Below are 15624 nucleotides of genomic sequence, written 5' to 3'. Positions count from 1 at the left end.
TGGCCGGGCAGAGCCGAGCGCTGCAGGTTGAAGACAAAAGCAAGAGTCTGGGGCTTGATTTGTTGCAGATGTTGGAACGGGGAGTGGAGTAGAGATCCCATAAAAGCTGGAAGCTATATACTCCTTTAATGTAAAAACAGAGCTCTTTGCAGTCCTGAAGTCTGCTCAGGTGGTGCTGATACGAGGGCCACTGGTGGCTCATTTTGAGATCACCTCTCTACTCCATACCCCTGTGGTATTCCACTTTGGCTCTTGTGGCCTTCTCTGTTACTGAATTTGAAGAGGATTTGGTCATAAAATAGAACATGTTAATCATGCTGTGTAATGCTCTGATGTTCTTTATAGCTGAGCTTGAGTGATGAAAAGACACTTTATCACATTCTCTACTGGCGTTTTTTTCCACAGAATTTAATAATTAAATCCACCATAAATTCAGCCTGTTTTAGTTCTTCTGCTATAAATCTTCCCAGCCCTTCTTTTTTAATAAGGAAATCAAAAGACAGCTCAGATGTAAGTTGTCTTGGCTTCATCTTTTTCTACTTCTCATACTGAAAGAGCTATTCATTTCTAATTTTATTCCTGCTACTCTGTTTTTAATTTTATTAACTATTTGGATACACGTTCCTCTTTACTTTTAAACTGGAAGTTCCCAACAACAAAACATCCATGGCTTTTTGATTATATTTAACGGGGGGAAGTTCCTGCGGAACTGCATCTTACATTTGGCAGTCCCACTTTTGCTACCACATAGCGACGTGCCGTGTTTTGAGTTAGGTAATATGAAAGGCTGGTTGCGCGCTATCGGGCCTGCAGATAACCACTTTCTTTTTCCCACTGATAACGTTTGGGAGATGACGTTTGTGCAGAGCAGGACAAGCACCCGTCTGTGAGGCGGTGTTTGGCGGGGAGGGTGGTTTGCCAAGGGGAAGGCTGTAAAGAGCGTGTTTGCAGAAGTCTAGGACACCATCCTAGTGCCTGCCTCCTAATTCCTGGTGAGCTGCACGCAGAATTAACATAAACAGGCCTTTGAAAGGAGGGTCTGCAGAACTCATTAGTTCACAATTGGACTGTTTTCAAACTCTGGAAGATAGCAAACACAGGATGGGGCTTTTTCTTGCCCGAGTTTAAGTCCTGTAGCCGCTGAGCGTTTCTGTGTCACTCACATACGGTAATTTAGGAAAATGGAAGTGTGCCTGAGGATCGAGAATAGCTGGTTGGTACGAAGAGATGAGGGGATTTAGGGAATTTGGATTTTAAAAGGATTTGGGATCGTGTCACAAACAGGGCTTTGATAGGATTTTTAGTTTTGTTCTTGGATCTGTGTAACTCATGCAGATTTCAAGGAGACAGAGCTTTGTTCCCTGGCATTTCTGTCAGTATTCAGCTCATGCACTAAGCAGGAATGGGGAGGGAAATGGTGTAGGACTCAATTACTACTTTGATAGATACATTTTCTTTTTAGAAATACTTTCACTTCAGTTTGCAGCGAGGTTGCTCACTGACGTTACCACGGTTCAGCGTGGCCTTAGGGAACCTTTACTGCTGTCCTTAACGCGGTGTTTTGGCAGCGTAACAGTGCGTGGCGCTAATTAAGCCTTCTTCCCGAGAAGTTTGCAGGACGTTGGGTCTGACGTCTCCGTCTCGCTTCGAGCCTCCCTGCCTTCCACCGTGGAGGCTTTTGTGTGCTGCCGCAGCGCTTCTCCAGCAAACGTGCTTTGTTACGGAGGTGGCCTGCCAGGGCACACGGGGATGTTCGGGACGGACCTCGTCATTGGCAGCACGGTCACGGGTAAAACCTCAGCCATCAGGGACAGAGGGAGCTGAGCTGAACGTAGCCATTGTGCTCCGGCTAGTGGTAACCAGGGGGTGCTTCTTAATTAGGAATTAATATTCAAGTGCTGCTGGAAGGAGAGGGGAAAAAAACACATTCCAGTCTCTTCGGGTCGCAAAATGTCAGTCTGATAATGGCACCCACATTTCTGACTTTACTTACTGTCGGGGGAGAAAAAAAACAGGTTTATCTTTGAATGAAAGTAGTTATTTTTGTTTTTCTCCGCCTGTGCTATTGTAATTAATGTTAAGACACTCTCTAAAACAAGGGATTTATTATAATGCAAGGGTGAGGATGGCTTCTATTGACCTTTTCCTCTGCTGGAGTTTCAGTGTTTTAGTATGTGCTGCTTGCACTGGAAAGAATTTATAATCACAAGGCTGTCAAAGACAACCATTGTTCTCACTGCTCTGAACATGTGGGTCAGCTACAAGTGCTTTCATATCCCCCAGAGCCAGGAGCTGGCAAAGAGTAAAGAGCACAACTGAATTCTTCTGAGGCATCAGGAAAAGCGTTTTGCATATTTTTCATTGCTGATTGCTTCAGAAAGACATCCCTCTTTCATAACAGGAATTTCTCTTCAAGGTAGAGGGAGGCTGGGGCACACTGCTTCATTATTTTGCCGAGCTGAAGCAGCAACAACAAATGCTGTCTGCTGGTGTCCCAGCCAGATACAATAGATAGGCAAGGGGCGGGGGGAATCCTTTGGAAAGCAGCAGACTTAAACCTGATGCAGGCATGATGTTATAATGCTAGTGCTTTTGTCGGTGCTATGGACTGTGGACGACAAGTCAAGTTTCAGGTTTCTCTCGGTTTTGATCACTTTATTAACTCGATTGTTGCAACTTTTTCTCAGTTCATCGTGCTAATCTAATAGCATGCCTCGCTCTTGATCAGCATAAAACGGGGTTTTATTGCAAGCTTGCACTTTCGTTTTGAAGGGGAGAAGGGGCAGAAAGCAAGGAGATCTTTTTGGGGGGAAGAGATTCTTAGCACTTCGCAAGATGCTTTGTTACCTGATGTGTAATGAATCTCATTGGTATGTCAGTGGCTTCTTTATGAAGAGCTACCTGCTGTACTCCCATGTAGGAAACAGAGGATATCGAGAGTCCAAAGCGCAGCATTCGTGACAGCGGTTATATAGACTGCTGGGACTCCGAGCGCAGCGATTCCCTCTCCCCACCGCGCCACGGCAGAGATGATTCCTTCGACAGCCTGGACTCCTTTGGCTCCCGCTCGCAGCAGACACCGTCTCCAGATGTAGTGCTCAGAGGAAGCAGTGATGGTAAGTGCTGGTCGCAGTGAGGCACACGCGTTGCTGGAGCAAATGTGCCATTCGGAAGCTGGACGCAGCCTCTGAATCACTCTAATCCAGCGGGAGAGCTGCTCTGTGAATGCTGATTTGTGCTCCCTGAGGTTTAGATGACTTTGCCAACAGCTTACTTGAAATCTGTCTCAGTTAGGATAGCGTAGCATTGGAAAATGAGTTACATCATTGCAGTGTAATTTTATGATTGGGATAGTGCTTTTCTGGGTTACGGTGTAAGAGGATGTTGTGCAGACTCATTTTAACTTTTGAACTAGGCTGGAGCAAGAAATAAAAGCGTAGGAAGAGGGGAAATACTGAAGTGAACAAAATGCTGCCTAGATAAACCCTAGCCAGATAAATGACATGGAAATATCTGATACTTGTCAGAGTTTTCAAGTCTGATATAAAACATGTCACCAAGTACCATGTTTGTTTTCGTGGTATTTAGAAAATTGGGCAACTGAATAGCTCCCAGATTCAGAGCCGTGTCCATCTTTGTACACCTTTGAGTCAGGACACGCAGTTCTTGGCTTACAGAAGGGGATCTGCTTCTCTGCTTTTCTTGTCTTTCTTTCACAGGCTTTCTGAGGCTTGTAAACACAGCATGCTGCGTGAGGAAGGATTTGCCAGGGGGCAGGTGTAGAGCACGCACTTAGGTTACCTGTCTTGAGCAGGATTCCAGGTCAGAACAAAAGGACGTTTGATTCAGGCTCCGTCTGCTTGGTTACATTCACGATGCATGAATGAGTCAGTTGAACTTCATCATGAAGTTATATTCCACACATGAATCACTTCTTCTTAGTAATGTTATTTATTTAATAAAAAAGGAAGGGCAGAAAGACTTTTTGGTAGGAACCAGATGTTCGTACCGCTTTTGGCAGCATGAAGGAAACTGGTGCTAATCATAACCGGACGCCTGAGAGATTTCCTGAGGTGATGGGGAGCTCCTTAAAACTGGAAAGCTGGCAGGGAGAGCTGGTATCACAGATGAATTATAAAGGAGCTGCGGGTAGAGTAGAGTTAACCTCTGCTGTGCTGCTGCCTGGCTGTTTAGAGTGGCTTGTCTTACTGGGACTGATGCTGGTCGACCATCCAGAACCACGTGCTGGGACTGATTCCCTGGAACAGCCTCATGCCCCCTAAGACATGGATCTGAAGACAGTCTCCGTGTTACAAAGCATTTTTCTGCCTTTTCAAGTGAGACAAAAGTCTGGCATTGGCAAATAGGCGTATCTCACCTGTCCTAATCAAGATGTGTTGCTCTGTCCTGGCTGCTTGAAGAAGCGTCCAAGGTCCCTGGCTGTTTGCTGGGCAGTCAGTTACACCAGTCCTGTAGCTGCTTCCCATCAGCTTCTGCTGTATTAGCAGATTTTAGTAAGGTTTTGTGGTTGCTTGTTTGCCACAGCTAAGACATACTATCTTGTCACATTCTTGAGTCCATGACAAACACAAAATAAGATGCAAGCATAGAAAGCTTGTTCTTAAAAATTGGTTTTTAACCATATCCAGACTGGGGGTGCACGCAGATGTAGTTTGCACATGTATGACTTGTCTTGCAAATCCTTTCTAATACGTGCCATTTTTCCTGCTTTCTGCTGCCTTAACTTCACAGCTGACTCCTCCAAGAGTTGCAGCTGAGGTGTAGCTTGGCTCACCTCTTCTCTGCCTGACCTATTTCTGTGGCCCCAAGAGGCTGGGGTTTCACTCAGCTGCATGTGCTTGTTGATAGAAATACTATCTATGCAAAGCTGGATGGAGGAAAAGGTTTTGCTTGCTTTGCTTCTCTCTCAGCTCAGATAGGATCTTTAAAAACCCAAGAATATGATACAGAATAAAATTATGATTCCTTGTACTCCTAGAAAAAAAATCGTGGATAGAGGTCATGTAAGTGGTTGTAAAGTGACGACAAGTTCAGTTAGAAGCATTGAGTAGTACCACCTTCACTAATGCCACCTGCAGTCCATATCTCTGTTCGGGGACTGCTCTGGTGTCCTACCTGGGCCCTGTCACTTGGCACAAAGCAAACGAAAGAGGTGATAGAGCAGAACAGTGCATTTAAAGCGGTAGAACTGCAGTCTGACCTGCACAGAGCCACTAATGAATGTATTTGGGAATGCATAAATCCTTTGCTTGGCTGGCAGTTGCGCGTGGTGCCTTTTATGAACTCGTGTAGGCCCCCTGACACACTGTTGTGTGCGAGTCTGTAGTATATAACTGCTTGTTAAGGGTTGTGGAAACTGGCTGTTTCTTCTTCTACTTGGAAATGCAGAAGAACAAAATTAATGTTATAAACGTAGAACACAGCTGCATCTTCCATTCAGTGCTCTGGCTTCAAGTGATTCAAGTGATTTTTCTTTTTCAAATTTGAGCTGAAAATAATTTTATGAGTAAAATATGAATAATTAAATAAGCTGTTTTTCTTTGAAGTACTCAGCTTGGATGTGCTTGTAGACACATAAGTAATGAGGGAGAGGAATCTGCTTTAGTTCTGCTGCTGTGGTTCTCTGCTCCAGCATTTCTGTCTGCTTGTTCAAGACTAGTTTTCTTGCAGTACAAAAATAAACACCAGAACAAAGTCAAGAGCAAATAGGATAGCAAATAACATGAAGGGATCTTTTCACTTTCTTTTAAGCTGGCCCTGCTTAGTTTAATGGTGTTACAGCTCTTCAAACCTCTGCTGTCCTCAGACACTTGTGATTTTTTGGTCGCATCTTCACTTTCTGTTAGGTACAGACTGAGGTTACCAACCACATTGTTAGTTTTCATATGCTCTTAACCAAAATTGTCCAAGCAAAATCTTACCGGCAAAAAGTACATTGTGAATTTTGTCTAACTCCTTTCCATTGTGTCTTGTCTTGTCTTACTGTTCCCTTTCCCTCTTCATCTCTCTCCGTGCAAACATTGAATCATGCAATCTGCTTCAAAAGCTCTTTGCAAAAAAACATTCCTAGCATATTTAGACCTCTTTTCCTCCCCCCTACTTTGAATTATACAAAGCTACTTGTGATTTTTTATGACTTCATTGTTTTCAGTTTTTCATGAGGTAGCTAAGTGAATTAGCTAGTAATTTATTAGCAGAGTGAATTAGCAAGAGGACACAACCTGGGTGGCTTCCCACTCGCCCCAGGGAGGGAGAACAGCTATTGCATATGCAAGTGTTGCAAAGAGGCCAACCGCCAGAGAGACAACACTCCAAAGCTGGGAGAAGTTTTGAGTGCTGATCGAAGAATTGGTTGAGTATTTCACTCATCAAACCAGGGCCTGTGATGATGGGAGAGAACTATTTATATGGCTTCTTTGTGAATTACTTAAAAAGGCTCATGATGGTGCAGGGAATCTAGTGAATGTCTGTGAAGTGTATTCCCAAATGTCTGTGAGGGCAGTTCCACTGCAAATGCCCTTTCATGTATTTATCCCACCATTTGGGAGTCTTATTTTCAACTGTATATGCAAGCTGGAATAGTCTTTGCTAAGCTTTTGTGAACATGATTTTTAAATGGGTTGCAGATATCAGGAGGCTTAGTTCATTTGTACAAAATAAAGTAGCTGCTCAGCTCTGTTCATCTCCCATCTTATTCTCTGCAACTCTTGATTTTCCTCTCTCACCTGATTTCTTTCTCAACAACGATGCTTCAGTCTTTTCAGTACTGATCTAACCCATAAATGCTGCAGATTGCCCCTTTCCACCTGAGGATGAAGTTTCCTTGTCTGTTTTGCACTGAACTGGAGACTGACTGACCAGGCAGCTGGCGAGACTGGAGACAGACCATCTGAGTCTTATGGTTTATAGCAGCTGATGCTATATAAGAATATATATTCTTAGGTTTTGACCAAAGCTGATGCAGTGTGCATTCGAAGTACAGTTAATATGTGTCTGCAGAAGCATCCAGATTCATGCTGTTCTGACAAAAATGCAGTATAAAGCCCTTTTTTTCTTGAGCTTGTGATACGGAAGTGTAAGTCTAGGTTCAGGAGTGTGAACCAGGTCAAACATACCCATACAAATGACTAGGAGTCAGTTAGTCAAGTAAGTGTCTCTCTCTGACTGTCCTATGTGAGTGACAAATCTGGCTTAATCTGACCCTGAGTTTGTCAGAATATCCTGCATCATGACCTGTGGCTGAAGATGAGTTTGTCAGGGGTACAAAATAAGGGTTGATAGAAAAACTGTTTATAAATACACTAAATAAAATATATTATACTGTGTATAAATACAGGTAAAAATGAATTCATTTCTTGGTACTCACATTCTTTTTTTTTTTTTTCTTTGGTGGTGTCTTCTCTGATTTATAATTTAAAAAAACCTGGATGGAAATGAAAAGAAGGGCTTTTTTCTCCTTCCTCACTAGGGAGAGGAAGTGACTCAGAAACTGACCTGCCACACAGAAAGATGCCAGATGTGAAAAAAGATGATATGTTGGCAAGGCGGACCTCACACGGTGAACCTAAATCAGCTGTGCCTTTTAACCAGTACCTCCCGAACAAGAGTAATCAGACTTTCTATGTACCTGCTCCCCTTCGGAAAAAGAAAGCTGAGCGAGAAGAGTATCGGAAGAGCTGGAGCACCGCGACTTCACCACTAGGAGACAGACCTTTCAGGTAAGACTGGCCTGTCTAACTTCTCCCTTCCTCACTGACCATGCTTTAAACAGCTGATTATTGTTCTTTTCTGAAGATGTATGGAGCGCCTTCTGCTGTCATAAATCTCTTGCTGAGATGGTACTGATCAATTGTAGCAATTAGTGAAGATGGTAGAAAAGCAATGAGGAACTCATTGTCTTGATGTCATTACTGTTTACCGTACAATGCATTGTCCTGCTTGTGTTTGACAAGATGTTGGTTACTGTAACCACCACGGTGGTTGACTCAACCCAAGGCTGGACAACAATGCTCTGGATGACCTCTCTCAGTTCTCAAGACAATTACTCACTGACAAATGATAGTTATAAGCAACAATTTGTTGTATTTAATCAAAATAGGTAATGTTTTTCCTGCTTTTTTAATTAATTTATATATATGTTGTATCCTATACGTTAGTATGGTTTATATAACTGTGGCTATATATGTTTCTGGGTGCTGGTTTTGTCAACTGATACTTCACCTCTGATGTGGCCTCAGAGCAACTTCCATTAAAGAGCATAATTATCCTCCTGCACCATCCATCGGAATATCCTTTGACGTCTTGATATCAACAAAATTTGCTTATAATAAATAAGTGTCTGTGTATCAGGCACAACATACATTAAACTACCTTGTATAATTCAATAGCAAACCTGAAACCATAGAAGAAGAACAGAATGAAACGTCAGGACTGTGTGAAAAGGAGAAAATGGGCTCCGTGGCTCCTGAGGAAAGCCCTATTAAAAATCAAGTAGGTTTCAGTCAAAGAGAAGGAAACTCCACAGACCAGTCTCCTTCGTGTAGTGCAAAAGAAACATCAGCACCCGAGGGGAAAGATGCAGAAGAGATCAGAAAGTTACGAAGACTGGAACAAGCTGGCATTAAGGTCATGTCAGCAGCCCAGCGCTATGGCAGGTTAGCCCAACTGTGTGAGAAATTGTGCACGCTTCATATTTTTAGGATTGGCTGAAGCGTGGGCTTCCTCAATCCACAGTGATTTCACTTCTAACAAAAATCCAGCCTGCTAAGCACTCACAATGGCTAGCCTTTTAGTGAAGGTCTTGGTATGAAAAGGCTTGTGAAGTGGCAGTTGTGCATTGGAGAGCTGTATGATGCTAACTGCATTTGTGTTGAGCAGTTGTATTGTGTTACAGCATACAACAAACTCCAAGGAAACTACTACACAAACTACGTGTCACTTCCCACTTAATGCTTTCTTGCATTTTAATAAAAACTACAGAGAAATGCGTATTAAAAATGCCTTCTTAAGGCAAAAGTTTCAGATACGTACTTGTTGGCGATGGGATGTTTTAGTTTACTGACTCAGTTTTTATGTGGTTAATGTTTTTAGCTGTGTTAATAAATGATGCATTTATTTTTAAAGGCAGGAACTATAAAAGTATAAAGTGCTTGTTAACACATGTACCAGTTAAAACGTGGAGGCATAGTTCAGCAATCACCATTTGACTGACTTTGGCGTGGAGTATCAGTAGTTATTCACTTATTACCTGTGTTACTTATTTTTGGATGTGGTTCAGTTTGGTTATTTCCTGTTCTTTAACTAAAGAGCTGACTGTTGCATAGGCTCACTGCCATGCCTTTCCATGATCAGATATCAAGTCCTCATGAAAAATCTCTTTCCGTGCGGATGGCCCGCAAAGCAAATTTTTAACCACCATGCCTGCAGACTAGGCTCTTAGAAATGATCAAAATGATTTGGCTAAAGGGTAAGTGTCCAAATGTCCTTCCATCTAAAACGTTTTCCTTTGGATTATTGAGGAAAATACTCACCACGTTTCTATTGTGACTGAGGAAACTTCTTGAGATGTGAATTCGGTAAATCATGGGGTGAAATCTTGACAGTGGGTAGTTTAGTGGATGCTGGTCTACAGTCTGGGCTTTGGAGTGTACTGGTAGCTGAAAGTACAGCTCTTACGTTATACAGCTTGCTTATACATAAATTAAGCTGGTCTACAGCCATGTGCACATATATCATGTGCAAATAAGTCACTCTTTGTACACTGCCATATGTCCTTTTCCTAGGTCACTCAGAAGCTGTCAAGAACCAGTGTTTGCATAAGAAGGACTGTCAGTCAGAAATGAGTCCTTCAGGTTCAGCTAGTGTGCTAATTGATGAGGAATCCATAAACCAGTAGGATACAAGCATAATCATGTTCTGAGTCCAAGGCTGGTATTGGTGATACGTAGTAATAGCTTGTGTTTGGCAGTGCAGCAAACGACAAATGGCACTGCCTGCATTTGCATTTGGAAGATGCTCACCATATTAGCCAAGAGCCCCTTTTCCAACCCTATGTTTGATCCACTTGCTTGTGTTCCAGGAATGAAGCACATCTGGGCAAGTGTTTGGGTCTTTGGCACGAGATTGGGTCTCCTCTTTTCTTGGACAGTCTGTTGTCCGGACAGGGCTGAAGGAGAGAAGGAGCAGATACAACCTGCCATGTTTCCACCTTGCTCTCAGCAGACGTAACTCCTGGAATCTGGCAGCTGGAGGAAGGAGGAGCTGCTGGTTTTCTGCCCAAGCTGAGGTTCAAAGAGCTGAGCTTTGTATCCCAAGCTTCACTGTAGTGTAGTAGCAGCCTGCTCCTGGGGATCATAGGAAGACACAGCAGAAAATGTACTGGGGACACAGGCCTGTAAGGAAAGTGGTGTGTTTGTGGAAGTGGAAGAATAGCAAGTGAGGAAAGGGAAGAATTCAGTGTTGATGCTTCAGGATACAGCAGAGCATTTGATCATCTTTCTTAATGTCTCATTCTCATTCCTTGTACTTTGAACCTCTCAATTTTCTCTTTTTTCCTTGAAATCAAATTTAAATTTCTGTGCACTAATGGCACTGAACAATCCTCAGCCTCTCTTGGTTCTTTTTTTTCTTTTTCCTTTTGCCCCTCTTTGAACATTTTTCTACAATGTCAGCCTCTCTCCTTTCACCTGAGGTTCTCAGTTGTTTTCCACTCGCTCTGAGTTGTTTACAGGCATTTTCCTCTCGACGTTTTGACCTCTGGATGACACCCACTGTGACTTTGAGTTCTACAAGGCATCTAATTGTTCCTAAAGCTGAAACTCAGTGGGGACATTTCTGGGTCTGGCACAGGAAGGATTTGAACTTGTATGCAAATGCATTTTTTGTTTGGAATCTAAGTACTTATCTCCATTGCTGTAGCATGTTCTCGGAAAGGACTCCACTGAACTAGATGCTGTACAACTGCATGCCAAAAGTCATTCACCCTTCCCAAAGGATTATATTGTCTCTTTATAGCACGGTGTTTTATTGACATGTGGTCCTTCATGCTTGCTTGTTGTGTGCATCTGTCTCTTATTTACACTATTGTATTCGAAAGATATGGATCAGATTCGTAGAGACTCCCTAAAAAGAGGAGAAGGATTATGTCTGCTCTAACAGATGACGGAGAGAGGGAGGGTAAGAGAAATGTGAGCAAACCAAGAATTCTTGGCACGTTCTTTGTGAAAGGGATGTGGACTCTTATCTTGATGGTGCAGAAGCATGCAAAACCCTCTCATTGTTCTGAAATGCAACAGAAGGATCCACAAGCCTGTACGAGACCCTGCTTCATGGAGCACAAACACCCAGGGTCTGACGCTCTGGAAGGCAGCACCTACTGTAGCAGCATGGATGTGTGTGGTGTTTCTGCAAAGGCTGGAGCTGGGTGTGCAGGAACGATTGGCAAATACACATTGCAAGCTTCACGTCTATGCTCTTTGCTATCTTTATGGTAAACTGACCTTAAAAGGCACTTCTGAAACTGTCGCACACTGAATTCAGGAGACCCCAAAACATCACAGCTGATCTCTGACTTCAGTAAAAACAAAACGTAAATGAATGGAAAATATTCTTAACCTAGAAACAATTGTGGAAGCCTAGTTACATACTAAAAGCCCTAAGTTCTCCAGTTATTCATTACAGTGACTCATAGTTGTTCTTTTAAATATTTTAAGTCCCTATTTTTTTGTAGCTGAAAACACCCATCTCAGAAATAGTACGTTTGATGCTCAATAGCATTGATAGACATGAGACTCGAAGAATTCATTAGTTTTTACTGAATAATCACTTGATTATACATAATTCTTAGAAACTGAAAGTATAAAACAATACCCCCAACCTTACCAGACAAAAAATATTCATCTTATGGATCTTCATTTAAGAAGTAAATATGAACATGATTTAATGGAGTACTGCGTGATTTTATACGTGTTCTTAATGGCCAGAGTTCTGAAAATTATTTCCAAATTATTAGTTTTCAGAAAAGAGTAATGGTACCTGTAGTGAAGTCTGGTTAAAAATTAATCAAGTTAATCATATTCCCTGGCTTATTTGGCAGAACAGTTCCCAGTGCATATGACTTCTAGGTATCTGTTCTCTTTTGCCTAAACCTTCAGGAAGAGTTCAGCTGCTTTAGATCAGTATATTTTCTCTAAAGCTTGTTTAGCAATACTTTGAAAGGGCAGCTGAAGCCATGAAATAAGTGGTGTGTATAGGGAGTGTGTAGGACTTTATAATGTTTAGAAACACAGTTAATTATAGCTGTAGTGTTTTCTAAAGTAGAAAAGAGACTTGACACAGCCCCTGAGTGGTTTAGATTTTCTTTCTTAATATCAGTTTGTTTAATCTGATGTGATACCTTTTTATTCCTTTGTATAGCAAGGTGTGCTGTAAGAAGGAGGAAAAGTGAGATATTTGCAGCCTACAAAAGTACTACACGGAACATTCTAATATTCAATATCCAACTTTCAAAATATAATTGAATACAATTTAGTTTTCAAATGTGAGGTTGTCCTAGCTCTTGCCATCTGTCTCTTCAGTTTAGCTAAGAATATTGACTGATGCAAGTTAAAATAAGCTTATTCTTTCTGGGCACCAGCTGTCAAGGGTCTTTATCATTGTAATCTTCAGTGGCAACGAGGTTGTGTTGGTGTTGCTGTCGTTTGTGACCAAGGCAGATGGCACTGTGTGCCAGCACGCTACTATCTCTAGCAGACTCAACACCCTATTGTATGTCAGCATCAGCACAGAGGGCTTATTCAGGGGGAAAGAATCAAGCACGAATGTTCATGAAAAAGAAAAAAAAGTTAAGAATATTAGGGCATGCAGCCTCAGTGATTACTCAGGTATTAAAAAAAAAAAGAAAGAAAGAAAAAAAGAGCCATTAAGATGAAAATGTGCCAGATATTATCTGGTATTTCAGGATTCAGCGTTGGCCAGGGATCAGGTATTTGCATCAAATCTTTCTTTCTTTGAAGTGTTCAAGAAGCTTAACACTGCCATTTACAGTACTACATTCACATAGTATGGTAAACAAGTTCTTTTTCTTCTAGCTGTCACTAAAATAAGTAAAGATCTAACGTTACTGATTTCTGTATGAAGTCCTTGCAGATTTGTTACCTGTATATGATTTTTTTTTTAACAAGTCTTTGCCAAATCTAACAATAGCCTGGAATGTATTTCATTATCTGTGCTTGTTTTATGACCTGGAGGTGTGTGTTGCCGCTCCACTCTCCCTCCCCTCGTGCATCAAGAGCTCTCTTTACTTTTGCTCTGTATCAGTAAAACACAAGCATGTGAAGACAATGGAAGCACCCCAGACATCATCCTTCGCAAGGAGAACCCCTTCATGACACGTTATCAAAGGAAGGATTCCGGTTCGGAAGATGAAGCAGCGAGTAGACTTCCTGATTTAGAAAAGGATGACTTTGCCACCCGGAGAGCCAGAATGAATCAGCCCAAACACATAGTTCCATTTAACTCCTTTATAATTGGACCCTACACAAATAAAGATAAAGGTAAACTGGAAGACAATAAAAAGGCATTGCAGGTGGAAAAGCAGGAACATGCAAGGTGTGCATTCATGGCCTTTCTTTTTCTATTATAATGCTTAATTTCGTGTTGCTTTGTAAGGCTAAAGCTGTCTGGAGTACAAAAAAAATTCAGGGTAAAGTAATGCTAATGCTTTATCATAAAGTGAACAAAAAAGAGATAGAGATTACCTACTGTAAGTTTGTGTTAGAGTATCAGGACCGTGAGCTTAAACTGACTGAGTGTAAAATAACAACAACCAGACAATTTCTTTGTCCAAGCTGAGGCAGCTCATGAGTGTGAGTAGTGGACAATAAACTTCGAAGATATGTTTGCACATCAGTTCCCTCTTTTGCTGAACATTTTAGAAGCATGCTTTTGGATGCAATTTTTTCATCTAATACCCTTTTAATACTCCACATAAATCATGGACTCAGATCTAAGTCATTAGTTAATGCGCTGCATACCCGTGCCTGCTATACTGCACTGAGTTGTCACACACAAACCTATTGTTTCTTGCATAGTATTGTTTTTAGAAATGGAGCATGGCTTACAACATTTTGGACTAAAAAATCTTTCTTCAACTCAGTGATACAGACCTTTAGGAAATTGCTGAATATAGGTATCTGCTAGGTATGCACCATTTTCAGGAAACAGTTTTTTAAATTTATTTGTGCAAAGAGAAGTGATCCTAGGTAAAACCCCTATATACACATTACAGGGGATCCTGAATGTAATTGCTGATACATTCAGAAATGTTCTTTGAATATCTAGTAGCTCTTTTCAGTAACGCATAACTTGCCTTTTGGTTGCTGGTAATTTGATTACATTAACATTTTGTAATGAGTTGTTTGGCACAGCATCTGAAGAACACATAACCAGATTTTAATATTCTAATGCTATTGACATGACTCTAAGATCAAAGAAACTCTGTAGTATGTTTGTGAGCAAAACTTGAATTCACTTCACTAATATTATGGAAATGAGATATTTGTAACTATTTAAGGGAAGGCTTATTGCAGAAATGCTTGATACAGGAATAACTCCAAGGTTTTTGTTGCTCGAGGTAGGAACAGAAGTCTTGAAATGAAGTGGTCTCAATAGTGCATGAGCGGGATAGTGTTAGGTAGAATCACTTGATGATCAACTTCTCATGTTTACTTCCTAAAATAAATGTAAAATAATCTTCTTATAAATTCAGTTTTATCTTCCTGTGCTCTGAACCTCTTCTAATGACACTGATTTATCATTGCTCCCTCAAAATATCTTCTCTTGCTGAAATGGAATGTGTGTTAAATTAGAGGAAGCCAGGTGCACGTAGCAGCAGCAAGGCAACTAGTGATGCACAAAGAGAATACACCTCTGAAAACTGAGAAGAATAAGTCAGAGGAGGAAGAAGAAGTGAAAGTGCCTGATACTGAGAGAGACGATTTGGCTAAACGGAAATCTCAGAGTGTCCTTCCTCAGCTTCAAGAAGATACGGTTTTTGTGAATGCGTCTATAACAAAAGCAGATTTGGAGACCTGGAAAAGATTGAAACTGTCAGGGGAGCCCAGGTATGGTGTCATCCTGTGCTTCCTGTGGACAGGATTGGCACCCTAAGAAGCGTGTTTATTTTGTCACAATCCATTTGTGTGTGCTTGTGTTTTTAACCTTGCAGAATGCCTTGATGACAGCAAGTCTTTACCTACCTAGATTTTCAGGAGGAGTCCAAAAATCTATGTAGGGATGCTGTCAATCGGGAAATGGAAGTGTGTCCATTATGAAGAAAAATCCAGTTTCGTAGTAGCTCTGCCTTTGGATGCTTTTGCTGTCATCCCAGGAAGGTTCCTTTTGTCTTGTGGATCAGTCTGCTGTGAAGCTGCTGGAGGTTGACCAGCAGAAAGGTCCATGTAGTGCTGCTAACCGAGCTATCTGCAGGACTTGGGGCATTATACCCTGAGGGCTTTAACTGAGGATCAGCATCTCTTTGCATTAATGTGCCTGTACTGCTTTTGAGACCTGAGCTAATATATCTGCATGGTATTTTACTGTGCT

At 41.6% G+C, this 15624-nt stretch overlaps 1 protein-coding gene across 1 annotated transcript in view; it reads left to right on the top strand.

The window, feature by feature from the left end:
- The window catches only part of LIMCH1 (LIM and calponin homology domains 1), a 176944-nt gene that overhangs the window by 114122 nt on the left and 47198 nt on the right, over window positions 1-15624 (top strand). The window contains exons 7-11 of the mRNA XM_083833235.1: window positions 2921-3116; window positions 7490-7739; window positions 8409-8675; window positions 13339-13629; window positions 14889-15143. Coding sequence (XP_083689361.1) covers window positions 2921-3116; window positions 7490-7739; window positions 8409-8675; window positions 13339-13629; window positions 14889-15143 — 1259 coding nt within the window. The remainder of the gene's footprint in view (window positions 1-2920; window positions 3117-7489; window positions 7740-8408; window positions 8676-13338; window positions 13630-14888; window positions 15144-15624) is intronic.

This window comes from Anser anser, assembly GCF_964211835.1.
Source record: "Anser anser genome assembly, chromosome: 4".
Taxonomy (NCBI): domain Eukaryota; kingdom Metazoa; phylum Chordata; class Aves; order Anseriformes; family Anatidae; genus Anser; species Anser anser.
This window is presented reverse-complemented; position numbering and strand designations above follow the sequence as displayed.